Source organism: Poromitra crassiceps, assembly GCF_964638095.1.
Source record: "Poromitra crassiceps genome assembly, chromosome: 17".
Lineage (NCBI taxonomy): Eukaryota > Metazoa > Chordata > Actinopteri > Beryciformes > Melamphaidae > Poromitra > Poromitra crassiceps.
In genome coordinates this window covers 12,208,197-12,232,563 of record NC_139635.1, presented here as the reverse complement: position 1 = coordinate 12,232,563, position 24,367 = coordinate 12,208,197, and the positions used below count along the sequence as shown (strand labels likewise).

Here is a 24,367-nt window from a genome sequence, read left to right as displayed (position 1 = left end):
GGCATATATCCCCCTGCTCAGCAGTTATCCCACTCGGCCTGCGGCGTCGTGGGATAACAGCTGATCAGGGGGATATATTCGCCACAACACACTTGCTCTCATGCTATATTGCTTAAATATATATATGCCGTTTTACGTGTGATCGGGCTGAAACTTTGGGGGGTGTAAAGAGCACCCGTGCAGGTGACCTGACGGAGACAGATTTTTTTAGTTAGGTGATTGCCCTAATTACCGATGTCATAAGCGATGTCATCAGTGATGTCACTTGAGCAATTAAGGCAACTGATGTCATAGTGACATCACTGATGATGTCATCAGTGATGATGTCATCAGTCATACATAGGCATTGTGAGATCATTGTGACATCACTGATGATGTCATCATTGACACACGCACACGAGAGAGACTGAGGGAGAGGGGGAGAGAGACTGAGGGAGATGGAGAGAGGAGAGGGGGAGAGAGAGCGGGAGAGAAAGGAGAGGGGGAGAGAGAGCAGGAGAGAAAGGAGAGGGGGAGAGAAAGGAGAGGGGGAGAGAGAGCGGGAGAGAGGGAGGCTTTGCGCGCATGCCGATAGCGCAGGCGAGGCCACGCAGCAGCTGAGCTGCGGGCGTGGCGACACAGCGGCCGAGCTGTGTATGCAAGCTGCAGGGTGGGCGAGATTAGGAATCGAGGGCGCGTATAGCACGCGAGATACCTAGTAAATATAAACTAGGAATCAAACTAGGGTTTGAAAATGTTTATAATAATATAGTGTTTACTAACCTGTATGTTTTTTTTTATCATTAGTGAAACCAACAACACAGGAAATAGTTTGAAGTATTTTCGGCTTCTTGTCCAGGCTTTTGCTATGGCAGGTGTCCCCCTAAATGGGTGTGTGGCCTATGAGCCTACAACAAAATGACTTATGGCCATCTGATGTATAGTGATACGATAAGCGTATCTGATATTTCCCACAGCACCTGAAGGTAGCGGCAATGCTGAAGCTGTTGAGGCTGTAGGGTTGAAGAGCTGTGCCAAGCCACAGAGAACAAAACTGAAAACTAAATAAAATCACAATTAGTCATCAGAAAAAGTCCTCTTAAGCCTATGCATTTTTTCCAAAATATTTAATGGAAGCATTACATTCAACATGCATTGAAACTCTATCTGTAAAATAGGCAGTTTAAACATATTTGATGACAAACAAAATGGCAGATTTTAAGCATACATGTATTCTTGACTTTCCTTTAGAGTAAAAAAAAAATACAATAATGTCAATAATTTAGTCAAATTCCCCACGGTGTGAAGATAAAGCTTCTGCACATTCCTCCTTAGATAGGCCTCTCTCTATTTTCACTTGGATACTTTATATTTCTCAGTGGGCTTGCTCGAGCTTTGACAGAAGAAACCACGGTAGTGATACTAAAAGCTGCAGTTCCAAAATTGGCCACTTGAGGTTAGCTCCGAAAGGGAGTCATTCCCCACCCCATGTTAAAATGCCTGAGTTTATAACAGGGCCAACACGTAGCAAACAGTTTATTTCCATGGAAACGGCGATGCTTTGAACACCACCCTGTTATGTGACCTAAGCGTTGCAGCCATACATCAAAGCCTGCTGCGCACCGTTGCAAACTGTTTAGAGCAGAGGTTTTCAAAATGGGAGGCGGGTCTCCCCTGGGGGTCTCCAAGCAGTTTCAGGGGAGGCTCAGTGAATGGATGTGAAAAAATATGACATTGGTCAAAAGGAGATCTTATAGAATAGCCTAAATGTGTCTGTGATTTAGTTAAAGAGATACAGTAGTTTGGGGGGGAATTTGACAGTTTTTCCCACTTCCCCCAGAGTCAGAAACAAATAAATGCCATCAGACACCTTTTATCTATTTGGTTTAGTCTGAAGTTTGTCAAACAGAAATCAGCTCTTGGCTCAATTGTTGAGTGTCTATGAGGGTCAAACAACATCATCACGATCACATAGGCATCCAGGAATTTAGCAAGGGGGACTCTTTTCTTTGCATGTTGTTAGCGGGGGGTTCCTATCTGGAGGAACCCCCAGGAGAGCATGGGGAGAACATGCAAACTGTGCCCACCTGGGCACGGTGCAATGAGGACACACCCTCAGCGCCCATAGCGTCCCAGGCGGGAATCGAACCCAGGACTGTCTTGCTGTGTGAGGCCAACATGGCGACGGCCACACTCCCATACTCTAGACTTCAAAAACCAATGGGTGATGTCACACTAACGACCCAAATTTTTAGACAGTCGGTGGTATTCACCTTATGTAGCCCCGCCCACTTGACCCGGTGTCACGTCTATGTGCTGACAGGCCGCAATGCCGATAGCCCACAAGGAGAACCAGCTGAGCGAGGCGGCGTGCATCATGTCGGTGGACCGGCTGGAGCTAAGCTCTCCCAGCCCCCACGCCTAAACCTAACCTCCCCCCACGCCTAAACCTAACCTTCCTCCACGCCTAAACTTAACCTCTCCCAAGCCCCACGCCTAAACCTATGGTCGGCATTACGGGTGGACACCCTTGACCCATTCTGTCACGACTCCCTGTTCAAAATGCCGGCTGTTCTAACTACTCAAACTAGTCTGACTCACCTGGTCAAACCTAGTTGACTCACATATGAGTCAGACTGGGGTTTATGCGTCACAGCAAGTGTAAACACAATCAGAACTTCCAATTGTGTTTATACTTCCTGTCTCTGATGTGAATATTCTCCAAAAACGCTGGACATTTTTTTCACAAGTTTTGTTTGAATATCTTCATATCCTATGAAATATATATTTTGGGAACAAAACACTGTATTTTCATTTACCACACTGGACAGCAACACAGCCAAAAACGTCAACATAGGCTACTGTTTTATCAGCGAGGCTTTTATTGTGAAAGTGCACAGCGGAAGTGCTCTGTGTAATTGCGTGTGTTTTGACGCGGTGTGTGGGGGCTGAGCTCACGGCAGCAGCAGCAGCAGCAGCAGCAGCAGCAGGAACGCCCTGCATGTATCCGAGTATCCTCTCCTCTCTTCGCATCCATCCAGCAGCTCCTCCGCTTCGGAGCGGTCCGGTACTGTACCACACCACCACACCGAGCAGGGCAGCTCTGACCCGGGCACCAAGACCAACCCAACCCCGCTGGGAGAGGAAAAACAACATGGCCTTTTAACACTCAGAGAGAGAGAAGAGTGCAAACACAACAACAACAAGAGGAGAAGAAACATGGAGCCTTTGCGTTGCATCCTGCTCTTCGTGCTGCTCGCCTCCCAGTGCCCTGCAGCCTCCGCGGACAGGAGGTTCGGTGAGTGTCCCTCAGATGATGCTTCAGCTTCGGTTTGGATTCTTTGATTGATGCGGAGAGAAACCTCACAGAGCCATTTTGCAGCCTGCAAGACGCGCACACCTAAGCTAGTAGCTACTATTCCTGTCAGCTTCTGATCTGTGTCAATATGTTCTTAGTGGAGGAGGATGGCAGCCAGGCTCAAAGCTCATCTATGCTCAGGTTACTGCAGCTCTATGTAAACCAGCACTGTGCATCTGTAAGGCATTTCAGAAGAATAGCAAACCCACAAGTCTCTACATAGTAATATAGTAATAGCATAGGAATATTATAGGAAGGTGCTGTCACATCACTACACTAGTGCAGACTAGGGCTGCACGATATTGGAAAAAACTGACATTGCGATATTCCCCGCCCCTGCGATATATATTGCGATATGAAAAAATACAGATTTTCACCAGATTACCAGAATAGCTCTATTTTAAAGAAAAGAATACTTCTAGAATGATTGGGATGATTTTGTAGAGGAGTCCATCTGATTTTGGAGGGGAAATTAGGTATTTTAATGTTTCTCAACCACTGGGCTGTCGCCTACTGTAGGCCTCAGAGCGTCATCTATCAGGGTGCATACACATTTTGACCAATGGATTTCCATGACTTAGGCTACATACATGAAAAAGTGAGTGAGTTATGACATTCTACTTTAAAATGTCACTAGCCTACACTTCACTTAGTGTAATGCAGCCTTTAAAACCAGGGAAAGACAATATGCTGTATCACCATATTACCATATCCAACATCTAAGACCATTATAGTCTCATATCACAATATTGATATACAATTGATATATTGCCCACCCCTAATATTGAGTGCCAGAATCTACCTCCCAATGATGCTATTTGCAGAAAAACATTAGATTTCATTGATTATAATCACTGCTTTCAACTTCTTTCGTTCTTCTAACGTTTCAATAAATCAACAATGAAACACCCCTGCCACTTTACACACTTGGTCTGACCCCCCGGAAACCCCCTCCAGAAACGACCAAGTGGTACACTCCGCATCTGCGGAGTTCCGGTTTTTGAGCGCAAGGCTGGCAGTACAGAGAGACGAGGATTCACATGCAGCCGACCGGTGACAAACAATTCATTCGTGAAAAGTAATAAATATACATTTAATTGCCCAGATATGTCTCTTCTCTTTTTATTTTCACTGACATGTTTTGTGTAAATAAGTCGCTATGTCTATGATTAACTCTACCGTAACGTTACTGCTATCATGTGATGCAATATCAGAGACTGAGGGGGAGAGACAGCCGCAGTGATACACGGACAACTTCTCAGTAATCACTTTAGCCTTCGTGTCATTATAAGTTGCGGTCTTGCTTTTTGGTGTTTCAAGAGTAAATAGCCTATCTCCACTCCACGGACATGTTGAGTTACAGCAGCCAGCCTGCTGTATGCGAGTGTGCTGCAAACTGTGGACAAGTCCGCCTCCGCAATCACATCGTTTACAGACGGGCTACTGTCAGCAACGCAACATAAGCAAAAATAATTCAATTTAGGTCTCTGTGCATGTTTGTTGTGTTGAAGCTAAGCACTAAATGAGTGAGTACAGTAGCGGGGCGTCTCTCTCCTTTGAGAGAACCTCATTTCACTCAGTAGGCTACCCCTAAAGTGAGAGTTTATCAAGCAACATGACGAGTTAATTTGCTTTTGACATCGCACGTCCTGCGGTGTGACTATCGCGCATGCGCACATTGCGATGACGATGTGTAAACGATATATCGTGCAGCCCTAGTGCAGACTCACTGACACAAGATGCATTATTCTGTTAGGAAGGCCTACATTTAATTGTAGTCAGAATATTTTGATTTGCAGATATCTGTAATAGAACGTTTTGATTGACAGATATCTAGGGACATGGCCTAATGTAATATAGCCTACAATGATGTAATAGGAGCATACAAAAACAATAAAACAAAACAATAGAATAAATAACGCAATAAACGAGGAAAAACGTGAATAAATAATTATACAAAATAAATACATAAAATATACACACAAAATCCAAATGAAGAAAGAGGTTTGAGATGTGTTTACACTGTAAACAAGGAGGCAGCATCCATCAGTGACAGCATCAGTGCAGGATGAGTGGAAAACGACCTCACATCCTCTCCAATTCCCCTTGTATTGTCATCCTAACTAGGGATGCACGATATATCGGCAATCATATCGGTATCGGCCGATGTTAGTAATTTTTTAACATATCGGTATCGGTCCGATGTTGCAATGTTAATATCGGTTATCGGTATCAGCCAAATTCTTCACATTGAGATTAAATAATGCAGTAAATCTATGATTTATGGGCTTTTCCAAAAGTTTTGGAAATAAAGAAATGTATTACTTTTAGGGATGCACGATATATCGGCAATCATATCGGTATCGGCCGATGTTAGTCATTTTTTAACATATCGGTCATATCGGTATCGGTCAGATGTTGCAATGTTAATATCGGTTATCATTATCAGCCAAATTCTTCACATTGATATGAAATAATGCAGTAAATCTATGATTTATGGGCTTTTCCAAAGGCTTTGCAAATAAAGAAATGCATAACTTTTGTGTTTTTCAGTATGTACAAAATGTGATGATCATAAAAATGTGGTTTTATACAGATCATATCGACATCGGTAAATATCGGTTATCGGCCATAACAGCAATGTTAATATCGGTTATCGGCATCGGCCAAAATTTTCATATCGGTGCATCCCTAATTACTTTTTCAAATTCAGTGTTTACATGTGTTTTTCAGTATGTACAAAATGTGATGATGATAGAAATGTGGTTTTATACAGATCATATCGACATCGGTAAACATCGGTTATCGGCCATAACAGCAATGTTAATATCGGTTATCGGCATCGGCCAACATTTTCATATCGGTGCATCCCTAATCCTAACACAGGCCAGTATTGATGGTAAATGTGCATTAATTTCTCTCATGCACAGAAGCTATAAATAGCTGATATAGATAATACTGTATTGTATATTGACTTGTGCTTACATAAGAGCTAACAGAGAGAGTCAACAGTATGGCAGCACAAGACAGACTGGCAGGAGGATGAACATCTAGTAGCTTCACTGACATGCTCAATATTATAATAATATCAATATTCAGTATTACATCAGCTGTGATACTGAATATTGATGCATCATCATTCAAAAACAAACTCACTAACAATATCTGTTGATATGTCTAACGTGTCTGTGACACTCAGTAGTAAACGTATAGCTACTTTATGGTATTTGATGGTATATTTTAATCTCTTATAGTATAATTATATTCCTATCATATTCCTGTAGTATTTAAACTGTAATGTTCCCAATGATAATGTCGTTATGTCACTTTAGCAGCTTTATCATACTTTTAAATTGTGTTTTACATCCTATAGTAATCGTATAACACTGCAAAAAATCATTGTTGTACAGTATTATAACTACAGCGTCTTACAGTGAGTCTGAGCTTCTCAATAGAGTTTATAAGTGGCCCTATTGTATGTTTTTATTGTATTTTCATCACTATGTGTTATTCCTATAGGACTTATAGTTTTGCTGTAATATCTGTATAACAGAGAGATTACTATTGAGAGAGTGAACTGTGGCGACAGTATAGGGAGCACCATATAGTATCATTTACATTTAAAATCAATATTCATGTTTGCCTCAATTGTAGTGGAGGGTGAGGCCACTAAACTCAGATGTGCTTCGTGCTCGAGAGAGAGAGAGAGAGAGAGAGAGAGAGAGAGAGAGAGAGAGAGAGAGAGAGAGAGAGAGAGAGGGAGAGAGAGAGAGAGAGAGAGAGAGATAGAGAGAGAGAGAGAGAGGGAGAGAGAGAGAGAGAGAGAGAGATGGAGAGAGTGTGGTGGACGATATGGTAAAAATAAAAAAATAAAATTCAGGTAGGATTCCGAGCCATGATCTTATCACGTTTCTTTTTCATGTTGGTTAAAGACTATGAACCAAAAATCATAAATTTTTAGATGATCTTGGTCTTTTCTACAAAGTGGGCTAAATGTTCAGTTGTAAGTCAAAGCCACACGATTCAATTATAAAACGATTATCAATGCATCTCGATGCATCTTGAATCGATGGATCACTTTTTTCCCAATACATTATATTTTTTTTCCCACTTTATTTTTTCTCACTGTGTGGCTACTTTTAAATAAAGTGCATTTGGAATTGCATTGTGTTATGATCCATAATTAAAATAAACAAATGCATTTACTTCCATTATCTTTTATTAATACAAATGCTGCCCTCTGTTACAAGAGTTAGCCACCAGGTAGCCCTGCATGCACGTACAGTATCTCCGCAACCGTAACTCGTAGAGACTCATGGGTTCATACATACATACATACATTATAGGCATCACGATCTCACCTTCCGTTTCGCAGAAAATATAAATAATATAATAATGTAATAAGCTATTTTTTACATTTGTGAAACGATGCAGAATCGTCGACGTCCGCATCGCGATGCATCTTATAATTAGGGATGGGAATTGATAAGATTTTAGCGATTCCGATTCCATTTTCGATTCTGCTTATCGATCCGATTCCTTATCGATTCTCTTATCGATTCTCATTGGGCAAGGAAAAAAAAAAAAGAGTACAAACGGGTTTATTAACATTAATTTTCTTTTAGATTATTATTATTATAATTATGTATTATTATTCAGCTCTGATATCAGATTGCTCTTTTCAATCCCATACCAAGCAGGGATCAGTGTGTCTGTTAAACTGGCTTTGTTTGGGGGTTTGTATTTTGGGTTGAGCATCTTTGTCATCTCCCTATAGAAAATATATAGTGGGAATGAATGAAACAGAACTAGTGGTTAAAATGACAACATGCAACTTTGGACATTTTACTTTAGCTGGCATGTCAGACAAACTTGGTCACTGCTCGGGGACATTCGTTTACCCTCGCCTCGGTCATTTTACTCTTCCCTGCCTGGGTCTGGGTGAATGGAGGGGCTAGAGCTGCACAAGAAGTACTCGCTGCATCCTCTGTCAGAGTCTGACCCAAAGCGACTACCAGCCCCTGAACCAGTCTGACTCTGAACGTCATCATCCTCTAAATTAAATGGATGGAAATGGAGTATTGGTGAAATCTGGTTTACACAATTCAGGGTCTGGAGGAGTTTACTCTCCATATTAACAGATGACGCGCTAACGTTAGCCGCGCTGCTGTTAGCTGTTATTATCGTCACTCCGTAGCACATCAAAAACGTGACATTCCTCCAAAATTATTGCATGCTGTGTGGACAAATGTTTCTGCATATTGCTAGTATTTCCCCCCTTTGACGAAATAGAGGTTTTGCAAGCATTGCAAGTGGCACTGTGGTCATCGTTTTGCTTCTGCCTAGACGCCATGGTGGCTGGAAACAAAACAAGGCTGCGTTGCGTGCGTGTCGCAGCGTGTGACGTCATCGCGCATGGAATCGATAGTGGAATCGTTCAGGACGTTGGCTAACGATTCCAAGGAATCGATCCACTGGGACCCGGTTCTCAACAAGAACCGGTTCTCGATTCCCATCCCTACTTATAATCGATTATTTTTGACACCCCTAGTTTGCATCCTTTATGTTGCATTACCGCCTCCTTCTGGATTTATCCATCCACTGTTTCCTCAGCCAAATTTTCTAGGGATGCACCATCAAATACAATGAGCTGATTTAACCGGGAAATAGCAGCAGAAAGGCTAAATAACAATATAAGGCTACTAGCTGGTTCAAAACAAACATGCACGCACACGCACACGCACACGCACACACTCACACACGCACACACACACACACACACACACACACACACACGCACACACACACACACACACACACACACCTGCCAACATGCCTCCTGACAAGCTAGCATGACATGGTTGGTACAAATCGATTCCTCAGGTCTTCAAGTTTCATATGATACCAGAAACTTCACTCTGGCTTTAAAACTGAGCCTGCTGCAGCCTCTGAAAAGCAAATGTTCAAAATTGTGCTATTTCCCAAATATCACGATATTTCAAAAAAAATCGGCCCAAAAGTTATTTTAATACATCCACGGGGTAGAGGCAAAGCCGTCTGAAAAATAAGTGGGTATACGCCGTCTACCCGCATCTACCCTGCACATATTTACAACACTTTTATTTACAGAGTGAATTCCAATCTTAATATAGATAATACTGTAATATAATACTGTATTAGATATTTTCTAAAACCACCACATTAAATATTAATTTGCATTGAAGCAGCTAGCCACTGCTTGATTTCAATATTATTGAGAGACTGATTTAATTTGCACAGCAGAGCAGATTTTTGCATGCATATACAAAAGACATTTTCCACTCATGAATGACTGTTGTACTGTGTTGAGCTATTGACTCTCTGTCTGCTCTCATCAACTGATGTTTGTATTGCGTTTGTCATGATGGCTTTTTATTGTCTGCCGGGCAGGTTTCCCCTGTGAGGAGAAGCAAGCTTTGAGTAGAATCACAGACTGTTTGACCTCCTGTCGTCAGCAGACTCTGAGGGACTCAGCTCTCCTAATCATTAACCTGGACCAGAAGGTCACCCTGGTTGGCCTGGTGCGCCCGTAGCCATGGTTACGTTTATCAACACATTTAATTCATGCTGATTGGTGGTTTGGGTCGGGGGCGGGGCAGTGCTGACAGCTGTGTTGGTTTACTGTTAACAGCATGTTACTGTAACTGTGATGTAATACAGTGATACAGACAGAACATGTTACTGTAACTGTGATGTAATACAGTGATACAGACAGAACATGTTACTGTAACTGTGATGTAATACAGTGATACAGACAGAACATGTTACTGTAACTGTGATGTAATACAGTGATACAGACAGAACATGTTACTGTAGCTGTTAGGGATGCCTTTATCGATTAGTTTTCCTGTCGATTACCCTTAAATTCTGAAGACGATTAGTCGATTAGTCTATAAGCAAAAAAAAAAAAAAAAAAAAATTAATTTTTTTTTTTTTTTTTTTTTTAAATTTAAATTACCGTAAATTCCGGACTATAAGACGCACCGGTCTATAAGCCGCGGGACCAAAATTGACTATTTTTTTCTTCTATAAGCCGCACCGGACTATAAGCCGCGGGTGTTTTGATGTTTAATTACCATATGAAAGGGTTCGTGCACAGAGAGGAATGTCGGGAAAGAGATCGCTGTTTGGGGAAGCTCCCATTTATTAACATTTCAACAAAACAAAACAAAAGTCAGGTCACTAATCCCCAGACAAAATCACACAACAATAGGCTACCGTATATGTGCAGCAAACCTGTAACCAGAGAAGTCAAGTCACTAATCCTCGTCTTCCTCTTCTTCCTGCGTACTGAAACCACCAAAGTCCTCATCTTCAGTGTCGGAAACGAACAGGTTCAGGGTGGCTTCGTCAACCACTCTCCTCTCTCCTTCAGGTGCCATGGCACGAGTCCGATACCTCACGAGTCCGACACCTCACGAGTCCGAAAAAAGAGGCTAACTTCCCCCAGACCCTAACCCAAAACCTAACCTCTCCCACCCCCACGCCTAAACCTAACATCCCCCAGACCCTAACCCAAAACCTAACCTCTCCCACCCCCACGCCTAAACCTAACCTCCCCCAGACCCTAACCCAAAACCATGAGGTGTCGGACTCGTGAGGTATCGGACTCGTGAGGTATCGGACTAGGGGGCAGTCCCCGTGGCGTCATCCTCTTCATCCCGCAGCAGTCCAGCGTTTTGGAACCCGTTGGTAATTGTGGATGTTTTCACACTCCTATAATATTCCGTGATCTTCCTTTGTGTGAATTCGCCGAAGTTTGTGATTTTCTCCTGATAGTCGGGAGGGAGTTGTTCAGTAGTTCTCCCCCGGACGGACAGTCCCTTTTGCCCAGGTTACGCGCGGCTGCTCTGTTTGATCGGCGGCTGCTCTCTTTTAATGCGAGATTGACTGCTTTCAACTTGAAAGCTGCCTCGTGTGAATTTCTGCGTACCTTCCCCATGGTAAGTGAGAGTGTTGCTTCTACTGCTCGTCTTGTTGTGAATATTCCTTGGTCTTCCTTTGTGTGAATTCGCCGAAGTTTGTGATTTTCTCCTGGTAGTCGGGGGAGGGAGTTGTTGCCCGAGTGGCCGTTTGCTTACCGTAATTACCATATGTAAGTGGTCACGCACAGAGGGGATTGTCGGGAAGAGATGGCTGTTTGAGGAAGCTCCCATTTACCGTATTACAACATTTCAACAAAACAACATAACACAACACCACCGTTGTTTATTTTTACAGTGCACACAGTGTCCGCGGTGTGGTGAAAAGAGGGCAAGAGAGGAAATTAAAACAGAAGTGGATTTATAGTTAGAAAGAGTGCTAAAAAAGAGAGATTTTATTTGTATTTTTTTTTTTTTTCTGAAAAAATCCATAGATAAGACGCACCGTTATATAAGCCGCAGGGGCCAAAAAACGGGAAAAAAGCCGCGGCTTATAGTCCGGAATTTACGGTAACTCATTCAGTGCCAGCCACTTTTGGAGAACGGATGCTCCCAGTGCCAGAGTTTTCAGAGCGTTTTCAGTGATTTCTCGAGGCCCACAGAATATTGTGTGATATTACTATGTAAACACCGAACACGCACAAGAACGAGCTGGCTCTATTGTATCATCAGCAAAAAAAAGTTTATTGATACCATTTTCCGTTCTTTAGTTATGAGCCGGAGAAGATAGGTTGTTTTCAGCGTTTTCAGGCTTTTCAAATTATTAGCTGAGATAATCCGCCTTTTGTGAAATGCAGCATTTCAAGCACATTCACTGAGTCTGAAGATAATATTTTCTGATGTAGTGACGTAGTTGTTGTGTGATGCCCTGCGTGCACCACCCCCCTCCCCCCCTCCCCCCCTAAACTCCTCCCCACACTGCACACAGCCTCACGCAACCATTATATTTTCGGAGTGCTGCATTTGTGTGCTGCTGTCGGCTCTCAGCGCCACAGCAGGGAAGAGCCAACCCGGATTGCTGAATGGTTTGGCGTCAGGGGCTGCTTTCCTGTCTGCTAATCGGGTGGAGAAACTATACAGACAGACAGACAGACAGACAGGGACAGAGGGGCTCAGTTGTGAGCGCGGATTGACTCCTGTTCGGAGCCAATGTCAGCTCCCGCGACAGAGCAAATGGCTCTGGGAGCATGCATCGGGTTGTCTTTGATCCACGGCTTTTAGGCTGTTTCTCGGACCTGTCTCTAATCTGGACTGCACCGAGCAAGCACTGTCGCCACCTAATGAGTCCGTAAAATAGGTTATACACCTCCAATAGCTACTATAGTTGTACAGGAGCTGCGGAAGGCTTTGATCGACGTCCCACCGTCAAAAAACGCATTGGACGTCGAAGGACGTCCGTGGCATTCTACGTCACTATTTAATTGGACGTCGAAGGACGTCCATGGCATTCAATGAGTTAATAAAATTTTTTTTTTATAATAATAATAATCAGGACGCCATCTAAATTGACCATAATTTAATCTATGTCAAAACATTCAACATGCAATTATTACATGTATTTATTTGCATTATCGTGCACACAGGCAACGACTTTCTCTTCCAGTTTCCAGTCACTGACTGCTTCTCGCAGGTGTGCTGCCAGATTTTCACCGCTATGCCTGTCCTCCATGGGGCGGGTTTGTAGAACACAGCTACAGAGCTGTCCACGTTCGTTGATGAAATGACAGGTTATTGTCACGTATGCTTCTGTTGCAATGGACGTCCAGATGTCTGACGTTATTGCCACACACTGTGCCTCCTCTAACTGCTGTTTAATGTACTCAGTCATTTTGCCATGGCTCACCTCCACTCTGGATGTTATCAAGGTGCGCCCCGGCACGGTGTATGCGGGCTCGACAAAGTTCATCAACTTGCGAAAGCCTTCGCCCTCGACAAAGCACAGTGGTAGCATATCGCGGGCAGTCATCTCAGCGAGGAGTTGTGTGATCGTTTCGGACCGGCGAGGGTCACATCGTCTGCGGGGTTCTGCAGTAAAAGCTGTGATACTGGTCTGCCTGCTACTATCCGCATCATCTCCTCCACGCAAGTTTACGTCGAGATGCTTGTTCTGAAGGTGGGTCCTCATTGCAGTGGTAGAGTGGTTATATGCAAGCTTGAGAGAACATAGCCGACACACAACCTTGTTGTCTCTTTCTTCATCAAAGTATTGCCAAACTTTGCTAGTTTTCTGTCGCGTGGCCATTGTTGCTCCTCCTTTGTGTACTTATCAACTCCTGTCCTCCGTGTGCGGGGAGGGGGGCGGAGGGGCAGTTGCCTTCAGTGACCCTGGGAATTCTACTAGCGCATGGATGACTGACGGTGAAAGACGCAAAAAATAAAAATAAAATAGTAAAATAATTGTCGATTAGTAATTTTCACTCCGACTAGTGAGTGTGTCGACGACTAATCGATTAATCGATTATTTTGCGGCACCCCTAGTAGCTGTGATGTAATACAGTGATACAGACAGAGCATGTTACTGTAACTGTGATGTAATACAGTGATACAGACAGAACATGTTACTGTAACTGTGATGTAATACAGTGATACAGACAGAACATGTTACTGTAACTGTGATGTAATACAGTGATACAGACAGAGCATGTTGCTGTAACTGTGATGTAATACAGTGATACAGACAGAACATGTTACTGTAACTGTGATGTAATACAGTGATACAGACAGAACATGTTACTGTAACTGTGATGTAATACAGTGATACAGACACAACATGTTACTGTAACTGTGATGTAATACAGTGATACAGACAGAGCATGTTACTGTAACTGTGATGTAATACAGTGATACAGACAGAACATGTTACTGTAACTGTGATGTAATACAGTGATACAGACAGAACATGTTACTGTAACTGTGATGTAATACAGTGATACAGACAGAGCATGTTACTGTAACTGTGATGTAATACAGTGATACAGACAGAACGTGTTACTGTAACTGTGATGTAATACAGTGATACAGACAGAGCATGTTACTGTAACTGTGATGTAATACAGTGATACAGACAGATCATGTTACTGTAACTGATGATACAGACAGAGCATGTTACTGTAACTGTGCTGTAATACAGTGATACAGACAGAACATGTTACTGTAACTGATGATACAGACAGAGCATGTTACTGTAACTGTGATGTAATACAGTGATACAGACAGAACATGTTACTGTAACTGATGATACAGACAGAGCATGTTACTGTAACTGTGATGTAATACAGTGATACAGACAGAACATGTTACTGTAACTGATGATACAGACAGAGCATGTTACTGTAACTGTGATGTAATACAGTGATACAGACAGAACATGTTACTGTAACTGATGATACAGACAGAGCATGTTACTGTAACTGTGATGTAATACAGTGATACAGACAGAGCATGTTACTGTAACTGTGATGTAATACAGTGATACAGACAGAACATGTTACTGTAACTGATGATACAGACAGAGCATGTTACTGTAACTGTGCTGTAATACAGTGATACAGACAGAACATGTTACTGTAACTGATGATACAGACAGAGCATGTTACTGTAACTGTGATGTAATACAGTGATACAGACAGAGCATGTTACTGTAACTGTGATGTAATACAGTGATACAGACAGAACATGTTACTGTAGCTGTGATGTAATACAGTGATACAGACATAATATGTTACTGTAACTGTGATGTAATACAGCGATACAGACAGAACATGTTACTGTAACTGTGCTGTAATACAGTGATACAGACATAACATGTTACTGTAACTGTGATGTAATACAGTGATACAGACAGAACATGTTACTGTAACTGTGATGTAATACAGTGATACAGACAGAACATGTTACTGTAACTGTGCTGTAATACAGTGATACAGACAGAACATGTTACTGTAACTGTGCTGTAATACAGTGATACAGACAGAGCATGTTACTGTAACTGTGATGTAATACAGTGATACAGACAGAACATGTTACTGTAACTGTGATGTAATACAGTGATACAGACAGAACATGTTACTGTAACTGTGATGTAATACAGTGATACAGACAGAACATGTTACTGTAACTGTGATGTAATACAGTGATACAGACAGAGCATGTTACTGTAACTGTGATGTAATACAGTGATACAGACAGAACATGTTACTGTAACTGTGATGTAATACAGTGATACAGACAGAACATGTTACTGTAACTGTGATGTAATGCAGTGATACAGACAGAACATGTTACTGTAACTGTGATGTAATACAGTGATACAGACAGAACATGTTACTGTAACTGTGATGTAATACAGTGATACAGACAGAGCATGTTACTGTAACTGTGCTGTAATACAGTGATACAGACAGAACATGTTACTGTAACTGTGATGTAATACAGTGATACAGACAGAACATGTTACTGTAACTGTGATGTAATACAGTGATACAGACAGAACATGTTACTGTAACTGTGCTGTAATACAGTGATACAGACAGAACATGTTACTGTAACTGTGATGTAATACAGTGATACAGACAGAACATGTTACTGTAACTGTGATGTAATACAGTGATACAGACAGAACATGTTACTGTAACTGTGATGTAATACAGTGATACAGACAGAACATGTTACTGTAACTGTGATGTAATACAGTGATACAGACAGAACATGTTACTGTAACTGTGATGTAATACAGTGATACAGACAGAACATGTTACTGTAACTGTGATGTAATACAGTGATACAGACAGAACATGTTACTGTAACTGTGATGTAATACATGTTACTGTAACTGTGATGTAATACAGTGATACAGACAGAACATGTTACTGTCTCTGTGATGTAATATAGTGATACAGACAGAACATGTTACTGTAACTGATGTAATACAGTGATACAGACAGAACATGTTACTGTAACTGATGTAATACAGTGATACAGACAGAACATGTTACTGTAACTGATGTAATACAGTGATACAGACAGAACATGTTACTGTAACTGTGATGTAATACAGTGATACAGACACAACATGTTACTGTAACTGATGTAATACAGTGATACAGACAGAACATGTTACTGTAACTGATGTAATACAGTGATACAGACAGAACATGTTACTGTAACTGATGTAATACAGTGATACAGACAGAACATGTTACTGTAACTGATGTAATACAGTGATACAGACAGAACATGTTACTGTAACTGATGTAATACAGTGATACAGACACAACATGTTACTGTAACTGTGATGTAATACAGTGATACAGACAGAGCATGTTACTGTAACTGTGATGTAATACAGTGATACAGACAGAACATGTTACTGTAACTGTGATGTAATTCAGTGATACAGACAGAGCATGTTACTGTAACTGTGATGTAATACAGTGATACAGACACAACATGTTACTGTAACTGTGATGTAATACAGTGATACAGACACAACATGTTACTGTAACTGTGATGTAATACAGTGATACAGACAGAACATGTTACTGTAACTGTGATGTAATACAGTGATACAGACAGAACATGTTACTGTAACTGTGATGTAATACAGTGATACAGACAGAACATGTTACTGTAACTGTGATGTAATTCAGTGATACAGACAGAGCATGTTACTGTAACTGTGCTGTAATACAGTGATACAGACACAACATGTTACTGTAGCTGTGATGTAATGCAGTGATACAGACAGAACATGTTACTGTAACTGTGATGTAATACAGTGATACAGACAGAACATGTTACTGTAACTGTGATGTAATACAGTGATACAGACAGAACATGTTACTGTAACTGTGATGTAATACAGTGATACAGACAGAACATGTTACTGTGACTGTGATGTAATACAGTGATACAGACAGAACATGTTACTGTAACTGTGATGTAATACAGTGATACAGACAGAACATGTTACTGTAACTGTGATGTAATACAGTGATACAGACAGAACATGTTACTGTAACTGTGATGTAATACAGTGATACAGACAGAACATGTTACTGTAACTGTGATGTAATACAGTGATACAGACAGAACATGTTACTGTAACTGTGATGTAATACAGTGATACAGACAGAATCGTTAGGTGAAGGGGAAAAAATGCAAATTGAATTTGCTTGATTGGCCAATAATGTGTGGAGGGCCACATATAATATATATGGACTTTGGACATGACTTAGGGCAGTAGTTCTCAAATGGGGGTCTGGGGACCCCCAGGGGTCCGTGGCACTTTGCCAGGGGGTCCGCGAAAAGTTTTAAGGAAAATAAAAATAAAAACTTTTTTTGTGTGTGTTCAAAAGCTTCATAGTTCAATTAAAATATTTTATTTCATGCTTTAAATCTAAAATGGTTGATGGATTACATTCTAATCTAACAAACCCATCAATTTAAAAGTCAAGCATGTTACCGTGGAAACAATTTTCTATCTTGTAAGTAGGGATGCACCGATATGAAAATTTTGGCCGATGCCGATAACCGATATTAACATTGCTGTTATGGCCGATAACCGATATTTACCGATGTCGATATGATCTGCATAAAACCACATTTTTATGATCATCACATTTTGTACATACTGAAAAACACATGTTAACACTGAATTTGAAAAAGTTATGCATTTCTTTATTTGCAAAGCCTTTGGAAAAGCCCATAAATCATAGATTTACTGCATTATTTCATATCAATGTGAAGAATTTGGCTGATAATGATAACCGATATTAACATTGCAACATCTGACCGATACCGATTTGACCGATATGTTAAAAAATGACTAACATCGGCCGATACCGATATGATTGCCGATATATCGTGCATCCCTACTTGTAAGGGGTCCTTGGCTGAAAAACATTTGAGAACCTCTGCCTTAGGGGAACCTGACGGAGTTCAGTGCCGGATTTTGTGGAATTCGGTATAGCGCCACCTACTGGCAATACAAAAAGTGGTTTATCTCACGGACCGTTCGTCTGATCGACTTCAAACTTGGGGAGTGCACTGCTGGCTACCCGACAGAGTTCAGTGCTGAATTCTGTGCAATTCGGCATCGTGCCACCTAATGGCTACACAAAAAGCGGTGTATCTCAAGAACCATTCGTCCGATCGACTTCGGGGGATAATAATAAGACATTAACTGAACTGCTCATTTTTTGCGACTGTGAACTTAGTTCAAAATTTTAAATTGGGAATTATGAACATGAACACGTTCATTGAACACTGGTCCCAGCAAACTAGATTTGAATGCTGGGTAGTGGCCTGATAATCTAGTTGATTAAAATGTGCATCGCTAGTCTGTGTGTTTGCATATGGTAATAAAGGTGAAGTGTGTGTGTGTGTGTGTGTGTGTGTGTGTGTGTGTGTGTGTGTGTGTGTGTGTGTGTGTGTGTGTGTGTGTGTGTGTGTGTGTGGGAAAACACCCAACAGTTGGTCTTGGTCACTTACATTTTTGCTCGTGTCTTTCAAGGTCACCACTTTCTCTTTAATCATGGGTTGGTTCCTCCGGGAGCAGCAGGTGTCTGATGCAAACAGACAGATGGCATCGTGGGAAATGTAGTGTCTTTGTTGGGGAGAGCACAGCTTGTAATGGCCCTGCCAGGAGGCATTAAACCAGGGGTGGGCAATTATTTTTCATGGGGGGCCACATGAGAAACCCAGATTGTTGCTGGGGGCCGAACAAATATTGTCATGCCGTAACCCAGGAACTTTGATGATAGAGAGGACCATAAAAAAATGTCCTCGCTACCAGAGCGCCAGATTTTGCTGAGCGTTGGGGGCCGAACGGCGCCGGCGCAAATTTTTTGGGGGCATTTGAAGTCAGGTTTGGAGGAATACCTCATTTTAAATTAACAGTTGTGATGTCATTATTCAGTCTTAAACACCAATATTTGATCATTTCTCACTCACTCCTATGTCATTAACTTTTTTGACCACCTGCCAATATGGCTGCTATATTTTAAAGTTACCAGCCAATTAGAATTTCCACTAGCCAAAATGTTTTTCTTTAAATAAACCAGAATATGAGTGTGTTAATTTAAGCATAAGTATCAGTAAGTGGCCCGGGATTCTCAAAGCCTGTGTTGAGGGTCACACGAACAAAAATGTACTCTTGAAGCTAAATAAATCCAAAACCAACAAGTTAATTATTTCCATTTTTACTTTTTACTACTTTACAATGTAGAACAGTCATTTCTACACATGAGATTACTTTTAGCCTTTTAGTCAAAAAGATTATTGAAAGATATTCCATACCAGACTGAAATGTTATAACAGAAGTGGAGTATTGGCCAGAATGACATGAACATTTGGACACTTATTCAGCGGGTACCTTGCATGTTGCATTCAGGTGCACTGTAAAAAAAATAAAAAAAATAAATTGTTGCAATTCCAGCGCGGGCCACACAGGGGGCGCTCGCGGGCCGCATGTGGCCCGCGGGCCGCCTTTTGCCCAGGTCTGCATTAAACAGTATAGCGGGAGGGGGGGGGGGTGAAGCTGATTGAAATTGCATTCCCCCCGCGCGCGTCGCTGGCTTGGCTTCGCTCCGCCATGCAACACCGCAGTCTATTTCACACTCTGCTGCAGGGTAACCAAATTACGGATGTCAGCGGTTACAACATTTTCTAAACCTGTACACTGGACATTCTGGCAGCGTGTAACCGGTTAACCCGATGTTTTTCTTTTTCTTTTCTTTTGGACCACATTTTAAATTGGTCCATTGGCACTTTAACACGTTGAGTGCCAAAGACGAGATATCTCGTCTTACATAAACATTATTTTTTTTTGACGGTGGGACATCAATCAACCCCTTTTACGTCTTCTATATCAATATTGGAGGAAGAGAATGTGTATAATCTATTTTACCGACCACTAAGTGGCGACAGTTCTCTCCAGACAGAGAGAAAGCCAGTCCGCGGGAGAAAGCCATTTAATTTTCAAGGAAATAGCTGGGCGAAAACTCTTTCGATTTCACACACACACACACACACACACACACACACACACACACACACACACACGCGCGCGCGCACACACACACACACACACTCGAGTACCTTTGCGCATAAATAAGACCAGAATCGCAAAAGCTTCTTCAAAGCTCTCAGCCGACACCTCAAGAAACGAACGAGCCAGTTTTACAGTCCAGACTGCCCGAGAGCGGCCGCGGAGCCTCCTCCCTCCGCAGCACAGACGGAGGGAGGAGTTTGGAGACACACACACACACACACACACACACACACACACACACACACACACACACACACACAATACAGTATACAGACTTGCCCAAGGGCACCCATAATCACAGGCACGTGAGGTGGTTCTAAAAATCCATTTATCTCTAAACTCTCTGAAAATCTCTGAAACCATGCTGTACTCAACGGCTAATATCTACATAACTACTAACTCTGCAAACTAACTCTTTTAGACAGAGAAAGCACACATTCTATTAGTTCTTTTTAGATGATTGGTGTTCACGAAGTCTTAACAGAAAAGAATCCTCGGCTCTTGTAAAATGAGCCAGAATCCTCAAAAAAAAACCTGGCACAACTTACCTACAGTATTGAAAAAACGACTGGCACTCAATGTGTTAACGATAAAGTTATCGTCTGTAGCTTGCAGGCAGTAGATGTCCACTAAACTTATTTTTCTGATAGTTAAGCGCTGGAAGAGCGCTGGAAGAGCGCTGAGGAGCGCCGATCCCAGCACACCAAGGACGCATATTGAAAACAACGTTAGCAGTGGTAGCTAGCTTGATAGCTAACAGTCAGTTAACAACACATACTGTGATAAAAAGCATTGGTAATCGTAGAATGGTAGAATGGTAATCGTATCAAATGATTTATTTAAACCAGTATGAATAGTACTTGGATAAAAAAGTACAGTACAGTGCGTCCTGGTAGCTCACCTGGTAGCACGCATTCCACAAAGGCTCGGCCCTTGGCGCGGCCGACCCGGGTTCGAATCTGACCTACAGTCCTTTGCCACATGTCATCCCCTCTTTCTCTCCCCACCTTTCCTGTCTGCCTACTGTCCTATGCACCTTAATTCTAGCTGCCATGATGCCTGATGTGTGCTCCTTCCGCTTCCGGTGTAATTTTTACACTGTTTTAACTTGACAAAAAAAACGTCTATGAGGATTTTACAGCAGAGCCATTCTGCTCTACAGCCGTGTCGTTCGGGTGCTGGGATAACGTAATGCATTGTGGGTAGTCGGCTACTGTGGCTAATGCTAACGGCTAGTGTAATAGTTACTTTACATGGCAGTAAAACGCCACTGAATGACCAAATTGATTTAACTTTTAAACATTTCGAGTAACACTGTTTCCATACGGACCCGCAGCGTTGGTTAGTTGTTTATAACGTGACTATATTTATAACTTTTATAACGGACTCCAGCTTCCGGTTTATAATTGGGGTCTGCAGCCGAGTACAAAGGCTGCAGAAGAAGCCTGCATGACTCAGTGTTGCAAGCATCGACTTATAAAGATGGACGCCATTCCATGGTTCCATTAGTGAAGCCGCTGCATGTTAGATCGCCGCCCTGACGGCTGAATCCAGTATTAGGTCACAAGGCCCGCCTCCCCATGTTAGTGGATGGGAAAATTACAACCGAAATAATCACAGTATACGTCAGATAATTTTTTTCCAAAGGTGGTTTGTATCATTTTAGATAGTCATTATCATGCTAATGCCTGTGCAAGTGGTCATTTTTCTGATCAGTTTGTTTTTAAGTAGTTATTTGACATATAAAAAGGGATAAAAATGGATGATTGACAGCTGTGGCTGCCAGTCTCAAGCCGTCATTGGCTGGACAGGCTCTTCACAGTATAGAACTAGCGTTGGTTTGACATAGACAGGACACAGTGCTGCTTTGTGCTTTCATCATGTAACGCTGCCTGGAGGTCTGGGCGGCTGGACCCGGGACAGAGGCTCTTAGCACGGGTAGTGGCTCCCTGGAGGTCGGGGTGGCTGTGCTGGCTACCAGACATATCAATGGACCGCAATAAAAAGAACATTGTTTTGAGAAAGGCACGCGAGGAATTAACGTTGGTTGGGGACTGAAGTAAGTTCAGAAAATATGTGTTTTAGTAGTTACTCCAGCTACGTTAGCAATAGCGTTAGCCACTTTCGCTAGTCGGCTGTTTTTCATTATTTATCGGCTTAATATTACTATAACTTAACAACCGATAACGATAGCTGGAATAACACAATAATATACACATATTTTCAGAACTTACCAGGTTGTCCAACTGCCAGGAAATGTGTTTTATAAGATGGGGCCTAGTACGCAAGCACCAGCCATGAGCTAATCGCTAACCCGTTAGCGTCACATAAACAGAGGTTTTATTTCTGGTATTAAAGCAACAAACATTTTTATATGGATATCTCAGAGAAATGCTTTGACTGTGGGGCTGTTCCTTCTTCACAAGCTCCTTTCTTAGCTGTTGTAAGGATATACGGTAGTTAACAGAGACGAGACTAGGTAGCTAGGCTAACGTTACCACTGAGCTATATTAAATGGAACGTTACAGCAGGCTGCCCTACCCACACTATACCAGTAAACAACGTAGCATAAAGCGTCAAGGTTAGATTTGTAAAACCAACATTTGCTCCAAAAGGAATTAAATCATAAAGTTAATCAAAATGCCACGGAAACATTGGCTAGCTTAATCAACACAGCAGTGGATCGGATAATTTCCCCAGTGAGGCCGAGAGGAGCCTCCACTTCCGGTCCGGGCTGAGAGCACAGCAGCCCGGAGGAGAAATCTCCGACAACCAAAATCAGATTTTCGTACAGGCGTCATTTTGATAAACTGATCTCATAGTGGGACTCTTCCTGGTTACTTTTGGCGAGACACAAAATATTACAACTTAAAGTGTTATATTTACAGAGCTAGACTGTGTATAAATACACAACGCACTGTGCGCATTCTAGAAACAGCAGCTCTACATAAGAAAGTTCAGAGGGGCGGTGACCTCACAGAGGTTCTAACTCAACGGAGCTACTGCGCAGAATCTGGTTCACTGATCTGGCAGGATTTTGGCTTCAATAGACCATACAGGGAGGAGATAGGGACACTCTCCATTCATATTATATCTCAATGGTTGCAAGCTGCAACAATGAGACACGTTAAAACGGACCTTGTTCCCACAATTATTTTTTACAGTGTGGCATTCGAAAATAAGGTGGATATAGAAAAAAGTACAGTATAGAGATCTGGTTTGACCGTGCCACCTGCTATTTGGTGTGTTTTTCAGTACAGTAATTGTCGCATGCAGCTGCCAAACAGCCATATTTCAAACAAGTAACATGAGCCTACCGCTCACATTTAGCTGTTTGTGTTTCATTGGAAAGCAGGAGTTTGATTAGCTAGCGAGTAACTAACTAACGTTAGCATTTAGCAGCAGCTAACGTTAGCTCAGTAACCAGCTGGTCAGCACTTCTATCAGACAATACAGTGTTGTGCAACACGCAGACTTACCAAATATTTCCAATACATGTCCGGTATAATCCACACTGCCTTTATGATCGCTGTTCCGCTGACAGAAATGCACTTTCACAACGTCCAACTAACGTTAACTTCTCCAGCGCGGGACGTGCATTTTCCTCATGTTATCATTATGGAAACCAGACAGCGTCTCCAGTCTAACATGTTGACTCTGTGGCTGAGTTTTGAATGTTCATGTTGTGCAGTCTGTAGGCCGTAGCATCAAACAATGCAGTATGCATACCGGTACTTGAAACATGTCAGTTATGGTGGTCTCGACCTAGTTTCAAGATGAAGACCAGACACGCTGCCGCGCATCACACGTAATCCTAGTGACCTCATCATATGTAATCCTAGTGTGACGAGCACAAGTGTAATCCCAGCGTGACGTCCGCGTGACGCACTTGCCTATATGACGCCGATAATGTCGTCAGTGCCGAGGCTATGACGTAGCAGTATTTATAGCCATGCTCAGTGGGTCATTGTTCTCTTTCCCTGATCTTCTGGTCGCTGTACCCGAGCTGATCGCATC

The 24,367-nt window shown here is 42.1% G+C and overlaps 1 protein-coding gene across 1 annotated transcript in view; it reads left to right on the top strand.

Annotated features, from left to right (window-relative positions):
* Positions 1-24,367, top strand: part of slco5a1b (solute carrier organic anion transporter family member 5A1b) — a gene marked incomplete at both ends in the record, with an annotated part of 144,107 nt that overhangs the window by 9,043 nt on the left and 110,697 nt on the right. The window contains one exon of the mRNA XM_083653933.1: positions 3,021-3,277. Within this exon, the coding sequence (XP_083510059.1) occupies positions 3,021-3,277 (257 nt within the window). The remainder of the gene's footprint in view (positions 1-3,020; positions 3,278-24,367) is intronic.